A 23,969-nucleotide genomic window follows, 5' to 3' on the forward strand; every position below is an offset into this window, starting at 1 on the left:
GATCTTCTGTGACATGGCGAGCAGGCTCTCATCTGTGAAAAGCACAGGGCACCACTGGTACCCTGTACTTCTCATAAACAAATAAACAAACATAAACAAACAAAGCATATCTTACTTGGAGGAGGCCCTGGGGTAGACCCAGGACACACTGGAGAAATTACATCTCTCAGCTGGCTTACTGCTTACCTACTGGTCATGGATCAGCAATTGACAAAAAAAAAATCCAGTGATCAGATGATTGCATCAGTTAATGAGTTTAATCAGTTATATTTACCCCCCCCCCAAAAAAAAACCATAGATGTGTCATTGCATATGTTCTGTAGTTTCCATTGTAAAGGTATTTTGCTGTTAATAAAATGGGCAATGTAATTCAACAGAGGAACAATTAGGTGGTTGATGGGATGAACATAAGACTCTTAAGGTACACAGGTTTTTGCTTTCCTTTTTAAAACAAAAAAACATACAATATCTGTATACAGTATCTGTAATTTCTATTTTTAGTCTAGTCTTTAGCTGGAGGCAGAAACAGAACCTTTTTTGTCTGATTGGCTAACTTAACCCTCTCACACAATGTCTCTCTCTCACACACACACATATATAATTCCCCTCCCGCCCCTGTGGGCGGTCTATCTTTCAAGCTGGCGTTCTCAACCAGAGGCCTGGGAGCTTGAGGGTCCTGTGCAGTGTCTTAGGTGTTCCTAGGACTGCACTCTTCTGGACAGAGATCTCGGGTGTTGTTCCTGGGATCTGCTGGAGCCACTTGCCTAGCTTGGGGTTCACTGCACCTAGTGCCCCGTTTACTATGCATGTAACCCATTCCACCGAGGTTACTTGCATAGTAGCATTCCAGCAGCACCCTATTTTTATCTGTTGCCCACCGATGCCGTCTTGATCCAGTAGCCCACTTCTCAACAGGGTGTCCTGGTTCCTCAACAGCTATCACAGACCTTGTTAATTCAGGCAACGTCCGAGCCGGTATGGCTTCATATTTATGTCTCTTGCTCATGTCTGAGGTAGGCTTGGTTAGCATGGGGGTCTAATCCTAGGACCCTTACTGGAATCGGGAAACGAACCTTTGACTCCCATTGCAAAGGCGCACATGCACGCGCACACACACACACACACACACACACATGCAATTGTAGTGTTAGCAGATTGGAGATTAGGGTTCATGGAAAAGGGAAGAGTAAAAGGCAGGTTCAGAGTGGCAGCTGCGGTAGCGAAGAGTGATGTCATTGATGATGTGCTTTCTTCTAATGTGAGGCGGTGGAGTAGAGTCACTTTCTAACAATCTTCGATGGCACCAGTTTATCACCATCTCCCTAACCAAAAAACCTGGAGACAGGGAGACAGTCAGACAAGAAAAAAAGCAGTGACAGATGCAGACATGAAGACAAAGAGACACATACCCAGTGACCTCTTGCTGACCACACTCCCGCTGACCAATGGGACTACCAAACCGAACTTGCTGGTGGTGTTTTCACTGACATGGATTCGGTAGAGTCCAGTTTTCAGAGGATGTATGTAAATCAGCTGGATTGTGGATATACTAACAGATTGATGGACAAAAGTGTGTTAGCACATTTTAAGATTTTTCATAGTCTTAAAGCATGAGAATGAATGAGAGTTTTACCTCATCTCTGTTTGTGACCTGGTATGTGACAGGAGACCAGACACAGGGAAATTCTCTGAAACACAAAAACACATTTTCCCTCCATTCACGGCATAGACAGATTAGATCAAGATCACCTACATTAATAGTTAATCTGCCACAGGCCAGGCCATGAAGATTCCAGAGCTTGTGTTCCTGTGTTTAAACATGTAGTGAACTGTGTGAGTAGTATAACACTTTGTCTTTGAGCTAGCCTAAGTGTGTTGATCACTCTATAAGACATCTCTCACTGGTAGTCTCTTTGTCTGTGCCATCTGTAATTTCACCATGGACTTTAAATTTGCACAGAGCAAGCATGAACTTCTGCTTTCAGAAAAATGAATCATAGTTACCAATGTCCTCGAACTGTTCGACCCAGACTATCATCAAGTTGCATTCAGAGCTGTTACATGGCATCATTGCTGGATAACTCTGTACAGACATGAGAGACCAAGAGACAAGTAAGAAACGAGTAGGTAAGAGAGATACAAATGAGAGGAACAAGGAGAAAAGTCTTTTATTTTGAAAGTCCATACATTGGATTTAGAGTGACATGGTAGGTTGAGTGGTGACTCAGCAGGTGGGAACAACATCTCTGAACTCTTTGACGAGCCATCTAGTTCCAAGAAAACAAAATGGGTCAAATAAAATGTTTTCCTACAAAATTTATAAATTACTCACAACCTTATATGGTGACATGTATTCTTAAAATCATAGTAAATGTTAGATTTCACACTATTATGTTTTAGCAGAAATATTCAATTTTTAATATTCATATTCATTCAAAAGTTTCACTTATGAATGATTTTCTGTTTTATTGACACTCATAGATTTGAAGATTAAGTAAGTCATAGGTGAAGCTCTTTCTTGTTCCCAACTAAATCAGGTTTAGTCATGTGTCAGTTTCATGTTCTTTGAACCATCTTATTTTTAACAGCTTTGCTTAATTTGGTTTCATTATTACCTGAGTAATTACAGGAGTGTTGATTTGAATACAAAACCAAAAAAAACCAAACCAAAATGAAAACATGAAACTTGCATCTCAAATACTAACATGCTTTGCTTTCCTCAAGTCACATACCACACAAACCATCTAGGTCAGAAGCTTGGATTAACTGTTTCACTAATGCACATTATGTGTTACCATCAGACACTGACTGTGTAACAGTGATGGAACAATGAAGGTGAGCTCTGTCAGACTGTCTGTGAACATCAGGATGAACCTCTTCCCGTCAAACACACTCCCTCCGCTGTCACCCAGCACAGCAGAAAATTCTGGTAGAAGGAAAATAACCAATCTGCATCAGCAAGACAAGCCTTAAGAGTGTGCTGTGAATGGCCCAATCAGAACACATACCAGATCTGTTAGTGCTGACCCTGCCCACCTGTCCCACCTCCACCGGCCAACCAAGAGATGACAAGAAGTCGAGGAAGTGTGAATGGACATTGCAGGCTGACTCCACATTCTTCAGGATCTATACACAAACAGATATTAAAAATAACAATAATTTGCAAATAATTGTAACTAGATCTGAAAGTGTGTCATTTTCCACACAAAATGAAACTGAAAGAGAAGAAAACAACCTTAACCAATCTAAAACGAAATATGAAATATCTTTAATTGAAACAAATGTTGAACACAGTCAGCTGCTCATTTAAAGCCCTAAGGAGGTTGCCTCAGCCTCTGTCCTCTGTCCTGCTCCCATGTATATGATAAAGGTGGAATCGGAGATTCTTGATGGCAGCTGGTCCAAATTTCTCAGACTGTCAAAGAAACCTGGAAGAGATGAGTCGAGCGCCACAAGCGGAGCTGGAACACCACTGATACCTGGATCCTACAGAGAGAGACACAGATAAGCACATTCACACTTGTAAATACAATCAGGTACATAAGTTTTTGGACAGTGACAAGATTTTGCCAGTTTTGCCTCTGTATACCACCACTTTTGATTTTAAATCAAACAATTAAGATGGTATTGAAGTGCAGACTTTCAGCTTTAAGTATTACATCAACTGTTTAGCAATTACAGCCATTTTTATACATGGTATTATATTGTCAGAGGCTTAAAAGTAATTTACTTAAATTACATTTTATTTATATAGTGCCAAATTGCAACAACAGTTGCCTCAACATGCTTTATATTGTAAGGTAAAGGCCCACATTAAGGCAGTGAAGACCCCACAACCAGGCAACCGCCTATGAGCACCTCTTTACCTTTACACTCTCAGATGTCAGCAGGCCCAAGTGGGACAGGAACAGTCTTGCCGCCTGGAAATGGGTGACAGGTGGAGGAGGTCTACAGGTCATCGTGACAGCCGAACGACTGCTCGCTTGTGGTCGAGCCTCAATTTGCTGCTGTCTCTTTAAAGCTGTTTGCAAATGTTCTAGCTGCTGCTGCACCTGGTCAGTAAAAGGTTACACCTGGATTTACACTGTATTTACAACTGTCACACACCTGTAACACCTGACCAGTTCAACATACTCAGGAGATAATTTCAGTAATTGGCTTAACTACACCATACCAAGTTTCAAGGAGAGAAAAAATTAATTACTGAGGAGCAGCCTGGGTCATAAACATTGAAAAAAAAAAAAGACTGTCATCATCTATAACTGATAATTCAGTTTAAAGAAGGAGCATATACTGATATACTGGGTTTCATCCGGCTTGGTTCTTACCTCCTCAGTAATGGTCTCATGCAGAGTTGGAATACTATGATCTGCCTTAACTGATGGAACTGTATCAAAGCTTTCAGGAAGCAGCTGCTGTTTGATAACAGTTTGTATTCTGGCATCTTCCTGGGCCATGCTGTGCTGTTCTGGTATCAGGGGTTCCTGAAAACAATCATCAGATATGAGTGAGAAGAAATGACTGACCTATCCTGAAAAAAAAAGTACTACAAAATACGACTTCACAAACACAAGACATCTAAGTGGCTGTGTACATCTTTTATATAATCTATTGTAAATCTATTGTAATCTATGATAAAGTCCTGTGAAGGAATGCACAACATTTACTGAATCATACGGCATCAGCTTGGAAGTGGCCACCTGTGTGTCAGCTTGTCCCTCGTGGGGCTTTGGACAAAGCTCTAGACTCCAAGTGTGGCGTCCTGACGGTCCCCTGATCACCATGATGAGCGATGGATACTGTGCTGCACTCACCATTGAAAAAGCAAAAACACAATCAAAACTATCAATGGGCAGCTTTGAACCTCCCAAAGATTAGTTTTATGTGGTACGGTAGAAGCTGAAAACTAAAATATCTATTAAATATTACAATATGTGCAACACAGTATATGTGGAGTACTGCCTGTGTTCCTGTTGTGCCAGGATCAGTGTGAGTATGTGATGTGATAAGCCTGTGGATGCTGGAAAGATTAAAAGTTTCTACCGTGACTCTAGTAATACCAGGCACATGTGAAAGGGGATTCAGGCAGTAACAGATTATAAGGCTGTGTGACAACAACACATTCTTAATGAACTTGGAAAGGATGGCAACACCCCTGCAAAAGCCAGTCTTCACCTTGATGACAAAGCAGTAAATCTCACTGTGGCTGATGGCTTTAAAAACCTGAGGAGAGTGAAAATAAAGAAGGCAGCAGGCTGCAACAACATTTTGAGACAGGTACTCCCAGAATGTTGTTTGTCAGCTCAGCATTCAAAACATCTTCCTGCTGGACTTCCTCATCAACAGACTGCAGTCAGTGAGAGTAGGTAACAGGATCTCCATCGCTCTCTGTTCCATGACTGTATCATTAGTGGAGTTCAATTTCATGTCTGGAATGATGAATGTACACTGTTTTTCTGCTGCTATTGTTGCTGTGCAATATATTTATTTCCTAATATCCTGTACAGTTTTCCTTAGTAACGTAAATAGAAAAAAATTTTGCTTATATTCCCAGATTCCTTTTGATCATTTTCAGAATTAGTTGTATCAGGACTTACCCTGTTCACGTCTCAGTGTTTGCTCCCAAAAGGCTAGGATCATGGAGCTTTCCAGCACAAAATATCTGAACTTCTCAAGACTGCTGTCACTCTGACAGGAAGAGCGAAGCAGAACATCCTCATTGAGGAAACCACTGACGAAAGGGAATGCCTCTGAAACCTGCATAACACTGAGACAAATACAGACCACATCCTTAAAACTAGGCATGCCCCAGTCTGATAGATGGATAGGATGTTTGGTGGTAACAAACCAATCTAAAGTTCATCCATTCAGTTCACCTGTATGTTTACCATGGAGCAGGTCAGCAGTTGCTAGCAAAAGAGGTAATGTACACTATGTTGCCAAAAGTATTTGCTCATCTGCCTTCTAGTGATAGGAATTCCGGCTCTTCTTAGAGAACCGGCTCTTTCGGCTCCCAACCAGCTCTTCAGGTTGTATTGTTGCTTTAATTAATTTACTATCAACAACAATAGAAAATTATGCACAAAATGAATTACTAATTAATAATAACCACTAATGTAAAAAAGTGTTGTTTTTTTTATTTATATATGTTTATTATATAAATATGCTTTTATTTATTCACTCCACATAAAATTTAAAAAATAAATTATAAAATACAAAAAACAACCCTTTACAATTCTACTTTAACTATTTAAATTTTCAGCTTTTTCCTTTTAAGCAAATTTTAAGTGAAACAACACAAAACACTGCAAACCATAACACAATAAAATATAAATTAATATGCAAAACAAAAAAGAAGATGCACGTTCTCTGTCATTTAGGCCTGGGATGATTTTTTGGGAGAATGTTTTCCTGCTTGGAATTGCATACATAGGATTCAGTGCATTAATAAACTTTCTGAATCCTTTAACATCCACAACTGAAAATAGTTGGAAATCAAGTGCAATCATTTTTACCAGGTCTTTATAAATTGAGTTCTCTTGCTGTGGTCACAGACGTCTGCAAAAACTGTCTAATAGACCTCTGGGTTGGTTTAGGTGGTTGTGGTGGTATACTGCAAGATGCTGTTGATGCAGCAACAGCAGCAACAATTGCAGTAGATACACTTGCACCTTCATTAATATCACACTCAACTGACTGCGTTTTATCTTGCACTGATGGGTGGACAGTTCTCAGGGGCCTGTGCAGGTTGTTTGTGGAGCCGGCTCTATATGATATCCTTTTCTTGCAGACTCTACATTCTGCCTATGTACTGTCAATAAAATTGAAATGGCTCCAGATTTTGCTTCTTTTCATAGTGTCACTTATTTTCTTTACTATACCTTTCTAATGTGATGATGTTGTCGCTTGTTGTTGCCCCTGGCTCTCTTTCTCTCCCTCCTGCTCTGTTCCTGTGCTACTGCAAGTGTAACTACCGCCCCTCCCCCCTCTGCTCAGTGCAAACACAAGGCTCACGTGCGGCGTGAAGCGAAAAAAAGTGAGAGAGGGAAAAAAAGAAACACGGCTCCCAGTAAGGAACCGGCTCCCGTCGTTCACTTCAAAGATCCGGCTCAAAGAGCCGTTTCGTTCGCGACCGGCACAACACTACTGCCTTCACATGCATATGAACCTGACTGAGACGTCATTCTTAACCCATAGAGTTTAGTATGATGTCGGCCCACCCTTTACTTCTTCTGGGAAGTTTTCCACAAGGTTTAGGAGTGTGTTTATGGGAATTTTTGACCATTTTTCCAGATGCACATTTGTGAGGTAAAACACTGATATTTGACAAGAAGGCCTGGCTTGCAGTCGCTCCTCTAATTCATCCAAAAGGTCTTCTGTTGTGTTAAGGTCAGGACTCTGTGGGTAGGGTCTTGACCTTACAATGTAAAGCACCTTGAGGCAACTGTTGTTCTGATTTGGCGCCATATAAATAATATTTAATTGAATGTATAGACCACTGGTGCACAAAGGAAGTAGAGGAAACCAACAGCAAAGTACAGTGGTTTTGAAATATTTCACTATAGCTAAACAGGGCTTTTCTTTCGATAGTTTGCAGTAACGTTAATTTGACTAAAAACTGATGACTAAAAGGCTGTAAAGATGACAATGCTCTTTCTTTCTGGGTCACTCTATCTCAAATCAAATCACCTCAAATTTTTAGAACATTTTCTGCTCAACCAAGTCAGAGGTGGAACGTTTTGATTTCTGTGAAATTTTAGCTTCACATATTAAAATACTTTTCTTGATATTTTTTACTTTTAAAAAGGCCGATTCACCTAGTTTTTGGCTATTTTTGGGGCACTTTGAGATCTGAGTCAATGTTTTAACATGAATATCCCAAAACATTAAAAGGTTAAAAGCCAAAAATTTTGGACAAATGTAACAATTCAATCTCTTAGCATGGCCGATTTGAAATACAAAAAACAAACAAAAAAAGAAGCAGTACTGTAAAGTCCCACGTTGCAATAAAAAAATAGAACGCGAGTTCTGTAAAAAAACAAACAAAAAAACCCAAAAAACCCAAACAAACAAAAAAAAAACCAATTTTTTTTTTTACAAATACTAAAACAATTTGTACAAACGATTTAAAAAAAAAGGATTAATTAGCTAATTTCATAGTCTTGCAAGACAGCACCCTACCCCCTACCCCTAACCCCCTAATACTAACCCTAATACCATGGCACAACCAAGCATGGATCAGGCTACCGGCATGCTGAGTTGCAGAATGAAAATGCCACATTGTTGCATTTTTTATGCCTCTCCTTTATCCAGGGCAATATGCATACATGCAGGTTTGTTACACACATATTTGTCATGGTTCTGGGTCATTTCCTGTCTTACTTTAAAGGTACCTCGTGTTTTATGTTCAGTTTGCTTCCTCTGCCTCGTCCTGTCTGATTAGCTCCCACTGTGTTTCCCTCCTGTTTCTCGTTACCTCATGATTCCTTCTGTATTTAAGCCCTCTGTTTCCCTCTGTCCGTTTTTGCGATCTTCCTCATTCCTGGCTGTGTGTTTCTGTGTGTGCTTAGATTTCAGTATTCCCAGTTTAGGTTAGTTTTGTATTTCTTTGACATTCCAGCAATAAAGCTGTGTTCCTATGTTAAGTCTTGCCTAATGAGTCTGCATTTGGGTCCAATCCTGCCTGCTCCACACAGCTAATTTATGACACATATAGATATACACATAGAGATAGAGATAGTAGGGTAGGACAAATACACCAATTAAGGGTCTTTACCTTACAGTATTAATATTAAGAGTGTTGTTGTGATTTGGCGCTCTATAAATAAAACTGAATTGAATTGGATATGATTGAACTTGTAGTAAAATAATGCATTGTTGCCAGCTTCATAAACATTATTTCACTCATTTGTCTTCATTGCATCTGTGTCATGTGTGTGAAGAGCAATAAAAGGAGATTCACTCAGACTGAGAACATAGCTGGGATCAGAAAGCTTTCTACAATGAAATGTTTAAACAATAACTGTTTTTGGGGCTGACAGTCACCTAAATCTTTGATGAACATTAACAGATTTTTGAAATGACAGAATGGCACTTACATAAATCCTTGAAGCGATTCATGTCAAAATTCTGTTTTTGTTTCTGTTACTTGTTAAGAAGCAACCAAAATGCATGACATAAACGAAGTCAGATCTTATATGCAAAATGATTGGTTTCTATAATCTCTACAATCTTAATGTTATTGTTACTGTGATGCTCACCAGCTAAGTGTGGCCTCAGCTGCCTCCTTCACCCTCAGAGAGGCTGGGTTTTGGTCTTTCTCCTCTTTACATCTCACTTTTTGTTCCTGTCTAGACTTCATGCCTGAAATCCCAAGTTCCACAATCTCCAGGACCTCCAACAAACACTCCTGAATAAAGACAAATAAAACACACACTGAATAAAGCGCATGGATGTTCACCTGGTGCTCAGTCATCTGGCAGTTAGATATCTCTTTGATACATAGTGATCAGTTGGTCTGGTCAGTTACCTTATGGCCAAGCAGTGTGGGATGTTGTGTTAACCAGACATTGAGACATTGGAAGGCAGCAACAATGATGGAGTGCAGATCTCTGGAGTGAAGAGGAGGAGGACGACTGCACTGAAAAACAATGTAGGTGCAGACCGAACTGACTACTCGCATCCTCTCTGACTCCTCCACTCGCACCTCCACCTGCAGGGGGATAGATACAGGGTCATAGTGGAAGACTGCCAATACTGAGTTTCCCTGTATAATTTTGAGACCTCAAGAGCTTCGCATTTAAAGGATGCCTGTAATAATTTGGTTCCGTATAAATAACATTGATTTAAATTTAAGGTTTTCTTGATCTCGCTGAGTGTGTGTGTGTGGGTGTGTGTGTGTGTGTGTGTGTCTCCACCTTGGCCAATCCTCCCAGTACTTCCAGGGCAGACAGACAAACTGCTGAATCATTCCTCCACTGAGAAGTCAGACGCTGAGTGAGCAAACGTAGAAATTGAACCCACAAAACTGCCGCTGCATCTGATTGGACGCACATAGCTGCAGTTAGATTCTTCAGATATGAGGGACTGATCATATAAAACAAATTAAAATGAATCGATTTGTAATTACTCGATCCTCTGGTCCATCGGTTCGCACTGGTCTGACTTGCCCCCAAAGCCTGTTTGAGTTTACTGGTCCCAGTAAGCAGGGGCTCAGTTTCCTAAAAGCAAAAGCACAGAAAAAATAACAGTTTGTGTCTCATAAAATGAAGGCAAATGTCTAGATATCAGTACACTCACTTGCTGAGTTCGTCCTGCAGGCTCTAACACAGCTGAATCCTGAACCAGATTCAACATGGCCGCTATACAAACACCAGATCAGAAGTGATTACAATGGAAAAATCTTTCATATCAAACACTCACACATGAACTTCTGTTAACTGACCACGGGCTCAAAAACTAACCCCAGGACCAATAATTGGAAAACAATCAGTAACTGACCCAGGAGGAGCTGTATGTTACAGGTGTCCGCCTCTGTCTGCAGAGCTCCAATCAGGACACTGATAAGGCGTGGCTTCAGTGACAGGAGCGTACCTGTTGCAGCATCAGCACTTAACTTCCTATCCAGTAACTCCTAAGCAGCAAAGTGAACACTACTGCTACAGTGATCTGGCTCAGCTCTGCACAGGCATGGGTACGTTTTTAAGCAAGTGCATGATAAGTTACCTCTAACTGGATTGATCCAAAGTGCATAGGGATGGGCAGCAGGGAAAGCAGGACTAGGATGGAGGCTCGCCTTAAATCCACCGGAGTGACAAAATTCTTAAACTTCAGCAGCTCTCTGAGTGAGAGAGAGTATGAGAGAAGCCTTGATTTTAGTAATATTTACTATGGTTGAGATTCAGGTGAGCGACAAAATCCAACAGCCTGAAATCCTGGTAGATTATAGCATCTATGAGGTGTTACTTTCTGATCTACCAGGGCAGACTCATGACTCAGCCTCCAATCAACTTGCCAAATTCCATAGATGAAGTTTACCAATGAACAATTCTAATTTTTAAGTTGTTTTGGGCTGAAAGACGCTTTACAACCCATTCTTCCTCCTTTTCATTCTGTTTCTCACTGAGTTAATGTCTAACATGACTAATGTCAGCTTTATTCTGCTACTTTTTAATAAAATATAATTTTTCTCATTGAACAATTACAGTATTTGCAGTACTTGCACCTGTCAAGCAGCACATTTTCCAGAGCTGAGATAAAGGGAGGTAGCAGTATGTTGACTCCTCTTAGGTCACAGCAGAACAGAGAGGTGGAGTTCAGCAGAATGGAGGCCAGAACAGGGGAACTGGCCTTCTCTGACGCTTGAAGACCCTGTATCAAAACCAGGTAGAACCTTGCAGAATAACAGAAGGAGAACCATAATCATTACACTCCTCAAACACGGATGAATAGCTCTGAACAGGTGAACAGACAGGTACCTGGACAGGTAGACAGACAGAATGTCCTCTGCTGTCTTCCTACAGCTGAAGATCCTGCAAAGTGTCCCGCAAGCCTCAGCTCGACCTGCTGCCCATCCATTTGACATCACAGCAACATCACCCTGCCCAGCTGAAGAAACAGTTCAGTAAGTAAGATAAGGAAGCACAGTAAGAGTACACAAGGAATACAATAACTATTGTACCGTGCCTACTATGTGTACGTGTAGTATGTGTTTTGCAAAAACAATACTGCAGAGACAGACCAGAGTCTCTGCTGATTAGTGCAGCATCAAACAGCCAGCAACCAAACAGATGTAGAAGGGAGTCCACATTACACCTGAGGGGTGAGGGAGAGGGTCTGAGAGAGGAACAAAAAGGGGAGGAGAAGGAAGAAAGCTGGGAGAAAGATTTCCAGTAGGATGATGGACTCTGAAACAAGAGAAGAAGCAATAACTTAAAGAGACCAAGAAATGCTACATGACAAATGAAAAACAAGTACTGTGGTACCGTGGGAGTCTTATTGGTTGTCTTAGAAAAATTTGCTGCTGTCACTTGTCTGTTGTATGGAGGGGAGGAACTGGTTGAGGAGGGGGAGCTGGGCACGCTCAGTACATTCACTGGTGTGGGTGGTGCACTGCCAGAACGAGGCCGGGAGATACCTGAGAAAAAAAGGAATAGGGGCACCTGAGCACCATTTTGCTGATATATTTACAAAAAGAAAAAAAAGTGTGCAAGTGCCTTTTATCTTCTCTCATTGGTGTATCAGAGTTGTAAGTGGGGATTTGGAAAGTTCAGTTCAGGCCTAATTCAATTTGACAAAGACTTTAAGGAAGACAATAGCAGCCCATCAAGTGGCAGCACTGTTGAGGAGACAAAAGAATATGTCTATATGTAATATATGTAATATTTCAGGAAGCCTGATGGCCACAACCTTTTTAGCTTGTTTTCCAAGTAATATCTATTCATCCTGCCATTATCTTGTGAATAAACTTTCTCCAGAAGGCTGAGGATGCTAAGAACCCAATAATTGGAGCAAATCCCCCACCCCACCAACTTATTTTCTAAATGCAAACCATCACCCTGATTTGTCACTCTACAGTGAAACTGAACTGAACTGAAGTCAATGGGTATCTGTGGGGCTTACCATAGGAGGGCAGACGGTCTCTGAACGGGCTTTTGGTCACAGAAATACCTCGGAGGAAACAAGGAGAAAAAGTATTACCAAGCTGAAATTGTTAAACCAAAGCAAAGGTGCCAATTTGGCCTAACAAAAACATACAAAATAAACAATAAAAGAATAAAAATAAAAGTAATAATAATAATAATAATGATAAAATCTCTAGAATATTTCTACATTGTCGATCTAATAAAGGTTTGGATCAGGTTGTACTTCAAGGTGTTAAACTAACTTAAGCTAAACTAAGCATGGACAGGTCTACTGACAACCAGTGTTGGGTATGATGCGTTACAAAGTAATACATTACTGTACTCACATTGCATTTTTAAGTAACACAGTAATGTAACATGTTACTGCCCTAATTCAGTAATTACAATTATCAATTACAATATCAAGACAATTATAATTATCTTGTTACTTGCATTACAAAAGGTTCTTCATTTATCTCCATGACCAGCTCACGGAAAGAAAATAAAAACATCAAACATACATGCTTTGTCATTCATGGGCACCTGTGCTACAATCAGCTGATTTCAGTTTGTGTGTAGAACAAGGAGCGGTCTACAGTGGAGATATGGACTTTACTATTACACAAAAGACAAAAGAGCAATCAAAGTTACACATTATAGTTCTAACAGAATTTCCACTCTGTAAGCATCTGCAAAGACAGCATGCTAACACAAATAACCCAGGGCAATGATAAAGCTGAGTGTATGCTAATCCCAACCCATCAGTCAGACCCTGACAGATAACAAAGGCAATGATGAGCCATCGGGCTTGCAGCCTCTGTTTCCCTCTGTTCATATTTCTATGGTAGAATCACTCTGGGGATCACTTTAAAATTTATTTGGGTTGATTTTTAACAATGCTTTGTGTTGTTGACTTTGTGTTCATACGTAAATACTGAAAGACAGATCCTATGTGAGTCCTCATTAGGATAGGGATTTGTATTTGCATGTGAGATGTATTTGTTATATTGTTAACTGGTAATTATGTCCATTTTATGAAATAACACACAAGTAATGTAACCAGTAGTGCTACTTTTCTTGAGTAGTGACCCTAACAAAACTATAAAAACAAGGACACGTTTGATATCACTATATTAAGTATTATAGAACAGTGAACAGTGAAATAAGCAGAGATTAAACACTACATTTGTATTCACTCACTCGTCCAAATAAAAATAATTGAATTTAGGTGTTCATATTACTTCAATGGCCACAGATGTATAGAAGATCTAGGTATTTAGACTTCTTCTACAAACATTTGTGAAAGAATAGGTCTCTCTCATGAGCTCAGTGAATTCCAGCGTTCTACTATGATAGAACGCTGGAATATGTCACCTGTGCAACATGTTCAGTTGTGAAATGTCCTTGCTATTCAATACACTGTTAGTGGTATTATAACACAATGGAAGACATTGAGAACAACAGCAGATCAGCTATGAAGTGGTAGGCCACCTGGATCAGCAAATGCTGGGAATAGTATGTAGTAGTTATGTTCAACATATGATTTCATATGTTGAACATAACAAGCTTGGAGCATGTCAGCTATGCAGCATAGGTTACCATGACAATGTATCCCAGTAAGAGGCGAATCACCACTGAACAACACTGAAAACTCACTGATAAACCTAAAGTTACCTTGATAATCGTTGCTAATCTTGTTTGGTTCTCTCAAATGACTCTAGGTCTAATTTAATTAGTTAATTGATTGGTTTAATCTGATCAGTTTGGGTTACCAAAAGAAGGCAGCCGGTCTCTGAAGTGCAGTCTTGTTGTCATTTCTGAAGAAACACAGAAACAAAACCAGTAAACTATGAATAAAAATGCTTCCTAAAAGTGATATAATATTTTTGTTAAGGGCTGTGCATTAAAGCTGAATGACTGTATTTAATTTCGGCACTCTTCATCCCTACAGTGGAGTTTAAGTTAAACAATCGAGGTGTAGGGATGGGTATCGAAACCCGGTTCTTGTTGAGAACCGGTTCCCACTGTTTCAATTCCTTGGAATTGTTTGCCATTTTTGCAAACGATTCCCTTATCGATCCCAGTCGCCCCGAATGACGTCACCACGTTGCGGAGCGTCATTTACCTGGCAGGCTGCCTAAGCGGCTCAAACGCTCAAAAGTTTGGTTATACTTTACGAGAACAGATGACAACGGGGCAACTTGCAATACTTGCAAAGTAGATATTTCATTTAAGGGAGGAAACACTACGAATATGCAAAAGCATTTGCTCACAAAGCACTTAAATGAATGTCGTGTTTTTAATTCCGCTCCGGACTCGTGAATCTCAACCCAGCAGCAGCGGTAACGTTTGCACGTCCTCTCCCGTTAATGCGGCAGGTAAATAATCAACTAACAGTGGATATTATGTTAGCGCGATCTGCCTTATTACAAAACCTGCCATTACTGTGCGCTGCATTTAGGTGACCATGATGAGAGAGACAGAGTCTGGCTGGCTCAGATGCTGGCAGTTCTCGCTGCAGTCTACCGGTAGCGTCTCCTTTCAGGCCAGGATAGACGAATGTCACCGAGCAGTGACTAAGTTTGTGGTCAAAGGCTTGCACCCATTTGCCACAGCAGATGCCCCCGATTTTCGGTAAGTGAATGTGTTTAATTGTAGCTAGTGACATTACTGGATATTCTTGTGTAATTGCTACAGAATAATTTATGTTATACTTTGTTATTGCTACAGAAGAATATTTATTTTATTATTTTACATTTACAATTTTTTTTTCCTGGGGACCCTGTGACACCCCATTGAAGAGCCATAGGCTGTGGATCTCTTAAGATCTCACTGTTGGGTTTGTAAGGCCATGTTACTCCTAAATTTCTATCTTGTTCAAACAGAAGATATAAAACAAAGTTCTAAGCTAATCGACCTTAGTGTTCTCCTTTTTTAAAAAGAATCGATAAGAGAATTGATAAAGAATCGAAAATGGAATCGGAATCGTGAAAATCTTATCAATAACCATCCCTATCGAGGTGTGATTAAAGTGCAGACTTTCATCTTTAATTCAAGGGGTTTAATAGAAATATTTTATTGACTTTATTGCCATTTTTACCAACATGCCCCAATTTTCAGAGTCTCTAATGTGGACTGAAAAACAGTTTCATAAGCAGTTTCAAGGCCTGTTCCCTTGTTATTGCATGAAAAATTAAGATAAAAGATCTAGAGGTCACTTCAAATATTTAAGTTGTATTTGGTATGTTTTTACTGGAACCTAATTAATACAGGTGAAGGAGGCCCATGTCAGACTGACAAAATAAAATCACTAGTGTTTATGATAATGTGACAGGTGATACGAGTAGCAGAATGAACTCTGAAGTCTAGAGCTATACTCTGTGCACTGATTCTGCAAAATGCTGCAAAACTGTTCAGATGGGGATCAAATTACCCAAACATCTTTTGACCCTATGAAGATGGTGAGTTGTTTATAAAATGGCTGCAATTCATGCAGAGTTCATGCAAAACTCCTTAAATTAAAGCTGTACTTCAATCATATCTTGATTGTTTGATTTGGTAGTAGTACAAAATCAGAGATTGCACAAATATTTACTGAATTTGTAATGTGTCATGCATGTAAAGTAGAATGCATGGGTGTGTGTGGGTATGTATGGGCAGAAATCTGTGCCATCAGAAACTGAATTTGAATAAGTTAAATTTGAATTTGAATTACTCGGATTGAATCTGAATTGTAACTTGAATGAAAGCTTTTGAAAACTGAATTTGAATTAGTCTAATTTGAAATTGAATTTATGGTTTGAAAATGAATTGATTTGCTTTGAAACTGCATTTTATCCTTTAAAAATTCAGCTCTCGAATAATTTCAGATTCACTTCTCACCATTCAGTTTCAGTTCTACAATTCAATTTCAGTTCCAAAATTCAGTTTTTTGGGACTTACATCCGGTTCCGGTTCAAGCGCAGATTAATAGAACTACAGACTGATAGCGTTACTGACGGAATCTACAGCGTCTTGAGCTGAATTAAGACTTCAGAAGTCATTCGTCACGTCGAATGACCAGCGGATAAACTCTCAGGTTGGTAATAAATGTATTACATGTATAAGAACAAGCGTCATGTTAACAATTGATAGCCGTACAGTAACCTTTATGCTTATTGTAGCTGCTAGCTAAAAACGCTAATTTAGCGTAGTTTGCCCTGAATTCAGCTTTGACAAACAAATATGATCGACTGTTTCTAGTAGAATTCCAAAGTTGTCATCTTGTACCCTGTCAGAGCCCTGTATGCTTGCAGAGACCCCTACAGTAAGGAAACATGCAAAACGGTGTCCAAACCTTTGTATTTGAGCTTTATTTATGTCTTACACAGCATCCCAACTCTTTAGCTAACTTAATAACTTTAGCTAAAGTGAATAGTTCGTCTAATTCATTAGTGCAGCTTTACTGGATCACCTCTGTTTGAAGTAATATAATATGATATACAACTATCACTGTGTTTAACTACCATAATAATTCTTAGGGTACTGAGTGCATGCTTAATTAGATTTTTTTTTTTTTAAACATACTGCTCCATTGCTATGTTTGACAGGCTGAAGTTGTCGGGTCACCTCCTAAATTGACCATCTTTTACAGGTGTTTTGTGCCAGAAATGGAGTGTCCACTGAAGACTGAAGATACTGAATCTCTACGCCGTGCCATTGATCCCTCCTGTGCCTTCATCTAGACAAGAGACATTAACTTAACCACTCTCACATGCTCTGTACCTACATCACCTTCCCTGACAGTCGTAGCCTGGCTCATCTGAGGGTGAAATTATAAGAATGTGTTATTTTGCAAAGTGCTCTCTAGGGTTCCTAAATAAAATATGGCATTGAGGTCATTTCTTTTGAATTAATCCCTTCTTCTGAAATATAAGAACCTCTCCTGGTTTAAATGGCACTTTCTGTTCCTTACTTCCTGTTCCACTCCCAACCCCAAATAGATGCTGACAAGCTGACACAGTAATATGGAAGAGGGAGAGAAGCTGGAAAGGACTACTACAAATAAACCCAATGCCTAACTTGAAAAATGTAAAATAAGAACAATAATAATAATAAAGATAAAAGATGAAGTAACAAGTTTTTTGTTTATTCCAAATGATCATCCAGATGTCTGTGACATGTGATGACAAACACCATAATGGAAGGCCTTTGTCATCACATGCTTAAACTCATATTTTTGCATATGCTGAACAGGCAGTCAGACATGCTGTAACTGTGGGGTAGAAAACTGCATGAACACCATACAGCAGGGGTCTCAAACTCCAGTCCTCGAGGGCATGGAAAAGTTGCATGACACCGGCCTTTGAGGAATGGAGTTTGAGACCCCTGTCATATTCCATATGACAGGTGTGGTTGAACTTCATGAAGACTCTGAAGTTTCTCTTCTCTTCTGGCAGGACAGGAATGTCGCCTTGTCCTGTGAGCCACCGTAAGGATGTACTTAGAGTAGAACTGGAGTGTCACTGGCCTCAGGCTCTTCACCTTTTCAAAGACAAAGCAGTCATTTAGATAAAATATTAGCTATTGTTTACCTGTAAATGCACAAAGAGAATTTAGAAATGTAATTATTGTCAAGAGTGAAAAAGCACTGATAGTGTAATTTACAGCTGTGGCCAAACGTTTAGAGAATGAGAAGTGTTGTTTATTTACAAAGTTCGCTGTTTCAGTGATAGTTGTATATCATATTATATTACTTCAAACAGAGGTGATCCAGTAAAGCTGCACTAATGAATTAGACGAACTATTCACTTTAGCTAAAGTTATTAAGTTAGCTAAAGAGTTGGGATGCTGTGTAAGACATAAATAAAGCTCAAATACAAAGGTTTGGACACCGTTTTGCATGTTTCCTTACTGTAGGGGTCTCTGCAAGCATACAGGGCTCTGACAGGGTACAAGATGACAACTTTGGAATTCTACTAGAAACAGTCGATCATATTTGTTTGTCAAAGCTGAATTCAGGGCAAACTACGCTAAATTAGCGTTTTTAGCTAGCAGCTACAATAAGCATAAAGGTTACTGTACGGCTATCAATTGTTAACATGACGCTTGTTCTTATACATGTAATACATTTATTACCAACCTGAGAGTTTATCCGCTGGTCATTCGACGTGACGAATGACTTCTGAAGTCTTAATTCAGCTCAAGACGCTGTAGATTCCGTCAGTAACGCTATCAGTCTGTAGTTCTATTAATCTGCGCTTGAACCGGAACCGGATGTAAGTCCCAAAAAACTGAATTTTGGAACTGAAATTGAATTGTAGAACTGAAACTGAATGGTGAGAAGTGAATCTGAAATTATTCGAGAGCTGAATTTTTAAAGGATAAAATGCAGTTTCAAAGCAAATCAATTCATTTTCAAACCATAAATTCAATTTCAAATTAGACTAATTCAAATTCAGTTTTCAAAAGCTTTCATTCAAGTTACAATTCAGATTCAAATTTAACTTATTCAAATTCAGTTTCTGATGGCACAGATTTCTGCCCATAGTATGTGATGGGTTTGTATCAGTTCAGTGTATTGTGTGTATACCAGTGTTTGGCAGGAGTTGTTCTATTGTTTCTTTATTTTCCATAGTCACACCTATAAAAAAACAACTTACAATAAATTCATCAATGTTTGGTTATCATGGTTAAGTCACAACTATAATTTTGTTTTGGTATTTGAATATAAATTCAAAATAGAATTTATCTCTATTTTGTGATTAATAAAAAAAGAAATCAGTTAATGTAAAAACTTGGCACCAGATAGTGCCACCAGACAGATGCCTATACAAAGAGGTTAATGTGTAAAGTAAAGGTCAGTGTACCCAGGAAGGCGTCGACAAGGATCCTGAGTCCACTCATGGCTTTAAAGAAGATGTTTGGTAGCTGACTGTCACCTCTTCTTAACACCTCCCCCTGTGAAACTTGAGATGGAACAACAGCTGCTGTGCGACTAAGCTCCACCGGATTACTGGAGGTCAATGAAAGAGACATGTCACATGCCAAGTTAAAAACATCTGACCATGTTTCTGAAGCATTTGCTACCTAAATAAGTGGAGGAATCTGAACCAGGTCTGAGGGATTCGCTTATCATCCATGTCCTCAGGGATCAGGGCAGCATCTTCTTCTGGGACTTTAAAGTGAGGGAAGGATGGCCCAAAAGTCAGCTGCAGCAACCTGAGCACATTACAACAATGCAATTATGGACAAATAACCAGAGGAGTCTGCTCAGTGACAGGTTGCTTCTCCCCAAGTCTAGGACGAACAGACTCCTTTGTCCCACACGCCATCAAAAACTGTTTAACTCCTTGCTGGAGAGGAGGAGGATGGGAAACAGGAGGACAAAGGAAGGCACGGACAACTAAGCTGTAGTGTTTGCACAGGCTAAACACTAAATAAGAACTAATCACAGTGCAATAGACTGACAACAGTCAAAATACTGTGCAACAGACATTTGGCTGCTACATCTCATTAATGAGTATATTTCATTGCTTATTTATATATTCTGTATTTATATATGTATGTATATACTATATTTATGCTTATATTCATATTCTCTTCCTTGAGGAAACTGAATTTCTTGGAGGAACCTACTCGATTAATAAAGTGCGGATTTATAAAGTTCTGTCTGTCTGTCTGTCTGTCCGTCCAACCTCATAATGTAACAGAATGCTGTAACAACATAGCACCAATAATCCAACAGAAAAACAATATAGTTCCCCAACAACAACAATAAAAACATCTCCCCATGAGTATTTTGTGGCTGCTGCTGGACAGAACTCAGTCACACAGTTTGTGATGTTTCTCTTTGAACCTGGAAGTTAAGGCTGCAACAACTCTGCACCACTGTTCCACAACTGCAGGCTGATGTCTCCAGCTGCTCAACATCTGTCTGCATGTCTGCCATAGTGAACGAGATGGAAAACACCGAGAGCAAGACAGCAGCCACACTTCAAGAAGCACCGCCATCAACAGGTCTGATACACCACCTACAGAAACAGAAGAACAGGTGAAGAAAGACAGGTGAGAGACAGACAGGAGAAATGGACAGGAGAGAGAAGTAAAGATGCAGGGGGTTAGGATCACTATCACCTGCAGCAGTTGCTGGAGACAGCATGGCATGGTTGATGCGAAGCAAGAAGTGCAACAGAGTCTCCCAGGTGTCTCTACTCATCATGGTACTCTCTCTAGCCAGTACTTGGACAGCACACAGAACCTGCTGATAGAGAGACAGGTAGACCAGATTTACCTGGTCTGACCTGAGAGGAGAGTCAAGAAGAGAAGAGTTCAGAAAAAACAGTAGCAAGTACAACCGCATTGATCTGCATGACACCAAACTAATGGCCAGTGGTTGGATATGATTAATATAGATAGAAGAATTTTATCTTTAGTAATCACTGTCTCAACTGGTTTCAGTCTGGTAGGTGTCACTCAATAGAACAGCTTTGTGCAACATAAGGTAGCAGAAACATCAACTATTTCAATCTGACCTGACTGATATTCATCAGACAACATCTTAACAACATGTTATATGTGTTAACAGTTAACAATACTTATAAGTATTATTAACTGTTAACACGTATAACATGTTGTTATAACAACATGAATATAATATATGGCTTAACTGGACTCAAAGAAGGGCTGAGTTGTGACTAAAAACATCAGGTATTCAAAACTACCAAGGTCCTTAAAGGTGAATGGTTCCTTAGTGGATCCTTGTATGGGATCAGAAAATCAGGGTCCTGAAATCAGGTCTAGGAAAGATTGTCTACCTGGGCAAGAACAGATTGAACAGGTGTCGGAGGATCTTCTGGACATACAGGTTGGGGTCTCTGCTGATTGGTGGAGGAGTGGAGTCTCTTGGAGAAACCAGGGCCATTAGCCAATCAGTGTAGATGTCCACGCAGAGTTTGACGGTATCTCCTTCTAGTGGGAGAGTGAGGCCATAACACAAGACCTCCATTGTCCACTTTACCTGCATATTCAGATTTCATATTATTATTATTATTATTATTATTATTATTATAATTATTATTATTATTATTATCATTATTATTATGTTTCTGTCCTCAGTGATGGATTTCAGATTCAGATGTTTCTTTTGTGTTTTTATGATGTCGTTTGTGTTACCTGCACAAGTAAATAAACTTGTTCAATTCAGTTTTATTTATGTGGGTCAAATCACAATAACAGTCACTTCATGAGCACTCCAGTAAAGCTAAGAGAGCTGTACAGAGGTTTGGGAGTTACATATGCTGACATACAGATGACTTATTTTTCAAGGAAAGCTCCATGCCAAACAGAAAAAGAAGTCCAGACCTGTCATCCATTGAAAATATTTGGTGAATTATTAAACAAAAAAATAGGAGGAGGCCTTTGTAGCTAGGTTTTAATGATTTGTAAAATGCTACATTCTCTGTTTATTAATATTTTACACGGCCCCTCTACATTCGTGGTAACTGTGTCTGACAGTATCCAACTTGCTTTGCAGTAAACTGGTCTGGGCTTCAAGTCATTCTTCACTTCCTGCTGTGTTGTCCACCCCCACTGTGTGTTTGGCTTTAGTTAGAGGTCACACTCACCTGTTTGTCTGTGCAGAGCAAGCTACGGGTGCCAGGGTTTCCAAGGCCAGCTCCCAGGGGTTTCACCACAGCAACAGCAATATCTCTGCCTACAGAAGGCGGGAAACAGCTGAGCACGCTCACTTGACCCCGCCCACCACACAGTGATCGGTCCATGGTTGGAAATTCAGAGCTCAACTGCATAACAGACAGAAATGTCATACATTAACATGTTCTACTGTACAGTGAGGGTTTATTCTGATATTACTGTGTCTCAGACATGAAACCAAATCATTGTTTCTGACACATTAACCTCAGCATTTAATCAGTAGCAACATGAAGTCACTTTCAGCTCACACATACACACGCAGAGATTCTTATCGTGTGAACTGCTTAACAGCCTGCTTAACAGCATGGCAGTTAAAGTGTAACTGCAGCTACATTAAAACTGTCAGATGTGAGAACAGGTAAACAGATATCAGCAGTTGTAATCTTCCGTTTTTGCATTTTGTGTACATCTTTATTCTGCAGTCTTTTTGAAGTTCACATGAAGTTGGAAAATATTTCACAGTAAAATTGATGCCTTATTGTCAGTTTAACAGATTTACACTGATAACTGAATTGCAACATGAATCTCTAACATGTGAGCCTGAAAGTACTCAGCTCACAGATACTACTGTAAAATTATCTAAACTATTATAACGTACAATTACTCAAATGCATTACTGAGATTAATGTCATACAATACAATACAATTTGTTATGCAATCTATAAATTCAACTGATACAGGATAAAGTGGTTGTTTGTTATTTTGAGTTCATCTAATCTACAAATTTCTCTCCACAGTGTCCATATATACAGTCCTTCTCTTAAGAAGAATAGACAGTGGCTAGATGGAGAGAGAAAAGCAGATAATAAAAGAAGGTGAAGGACACAAAGTAAACTGAAGAATAAGATGTGCTGTTGGAAGACATTTGGTCACTAAAATCAGGGTGTTTAAATAAAAGTAACATAAATAAGTTCAGCTTGTATTGAAATAGTACTGCAGTAAATATACTCCCAGAGAAATGAAATACTGATTGCAAGACCATTCAACATTTCTAACAGCGGATTCCACATGAAACTGAAGTATCATACCTGCACAGGTGAGTCCAGCTGAATGGGTTGCAAGTGAAATTCTGCGCTACCACCTGCTGACACCAACAGTGAAATCAAATCAGTTACTCTAAGGCAAAACTTTAAGCTTGAAGTCACCTTCTGCTGCTGCCTTCAGGGTCAGTTAGGAAATGTGACATTTCAGTCAGAACCAGTTTAACTAGAGGTGCACCTCTTGAACTGTTATTGCCAGACTGCAGCAAAGCGCGGTGTGCAGAGACAGTTTGTAGTTTACATTAAACAGATGGATTTAGTATCAACATGTAGGACTGTCCCAATAGGTTGGTGTCACCCTGTTTGTTTTACTGAAAAGCTCCATGTGTTAGAGTCCAAACCAGTAATTATCTACTGCTATTCATTCAGATGCTACTCTCAGCAGTAGTTGGTTGCTCAAAATGTTCCCTAAGTACATCTTCATGCATCTAGGTAAGGAAATTCCAAAAAGTTGATTCTGTTCATCTGGACGTTTTCAGTGGGAGAAACATTTCATCACTCATTCAAGTGACTTCTTCAGTCTCAGTTGACTGCAGGTTTCCCCAACCTTATAAACAGTACCTTTGCACAATGACTGAAACTAGCGCCACTGAATGAATAATGGGCTGTGAGG

At 39.6% G+C, this 23,969-nt stretch overlaps 1 protein-coding gene across 4 annotated transcripts; it reads right to left on the reverse strand.

Moving 5' to 3' along the window:
* Nucleotides 1-230: 230 nt before the first annotated feature.
* LOC100710460 (ral GTPase-activating protein subunit beta) lies at nucleotides 231-23,554 on the reverse strand. 4 transcript variants are annotated; one of them, XM_019360429.2, is made up of 33 exons: nucleotides 23,345-23,554; nucleotides 22,229-22,405; nucleotides 21,419-21,621; nucleotides 20,739-20,905; nucleotides 20,461-20,635; nucleotides 19,692-19,823; nucleotides 19,472-19,617; nucleotides 19,195-19,245; nucleotides 14,396-14,440; nucleotides 12,622-12,669; nucleotides 12,030-12,136; nucleotides 11,741-11,906; nucleotides 11,478-11,607; nucleotides 11,225-11,392; nucleotides 10,726-10,840; nucleotides 10,501-10,633; nucleotides 10,300-10,361; nucleotides 10,130-10,220; nucleotides 9,918-10,039; nucleotides 9,530-9,712; nucleotides 9,261-9,409; nucleotides 5,598-5,767; nucleotides 4,701-4,804; nucleotides 4,329-4,484; nucleotides 3,867-4,052; nucleotides 3,328-3,486; nucleotides 3,009-3,126; nucleotides 2,810-2,926; nucleotides 2,188-2,267; nucleotides 2,005-2,083; nucleotides 1,634-1,688; nucleotides 1,410-1,549; nucleotides 231-1,335 (listed from the first exon to the last, which is right to left on the reverse strand). In XM_019360429.2, the coding sequence occupies exons 2-33, from the start codon at nucleotides 22,382-22,384 to the stop codon at nucleotides 1,163-1,165; spliced, it is 4,086 nt and encodes a 1,361-aa protein (XP_019215974.1). In that variant the 5' UTR covers nucleotides 22,385-22,405; nucleotides 23,345-23,554; the 3' UTR covers nucleotides 231-1,162. The 4 variants fall into 4 exon arrangements, with proteins under 4 accessions (XP_019215974.1, XP_005469833.1, XP_019215975.1 ...); XM_005469776.4 differs by having other exon boundaries at nucleotides 11,985-12,136; nucleotides 23,345-23,553; XM_019360430.2 differs by lacking the exon at nucleotides 19,195-19,245 and having other exon boundaries at nucleotides 11,985-12,136; nucleotides 23,345-23,553.
* Between the last annotated feature and the right edge of the window lie 415 nt (nucleotides 23,555-23,969).

This window comes from Oreochromis niloticus, linkage group LG6 (assembly GCF_001858045.2).
Source record: "Oreochromis niloticus isolate F11D_XX linkage group LG6, O_niloticus_UMD_NMBU, whole genome shotgun sequence".
Classification (NCBI taxonomy): domain Eukaryota; kingdom Metazoa; phylum Chordata; class Actinopteri; order Cichliformes; family Cichlidae; genus Oreochromis; species Oreochromis niloticus.

Coding starts and splice junctions, on each gene's coding strand:
- LOC100710460 (XM_005469776.4), bottom strand. CDS start 22,384: ATGGACCGATCACTGTGTGGTGGGCGGGGTCAAGTGAGCGTGCTCAGC. Junction 20,636..20,738: donor GTCTCCAGCAACTGCTGCAG/GTGATAGTGATC, acceptor CTGTTTCTGTAG/GTGGTGTATCAGACCTGTTG. Junction 11,907..11,984: donor CAACCAATAAGACTCCCACG/GTACCACAGTAC, acceptor CTCTTGTTTCAG/AGTCCATCATCCTACTGGAA.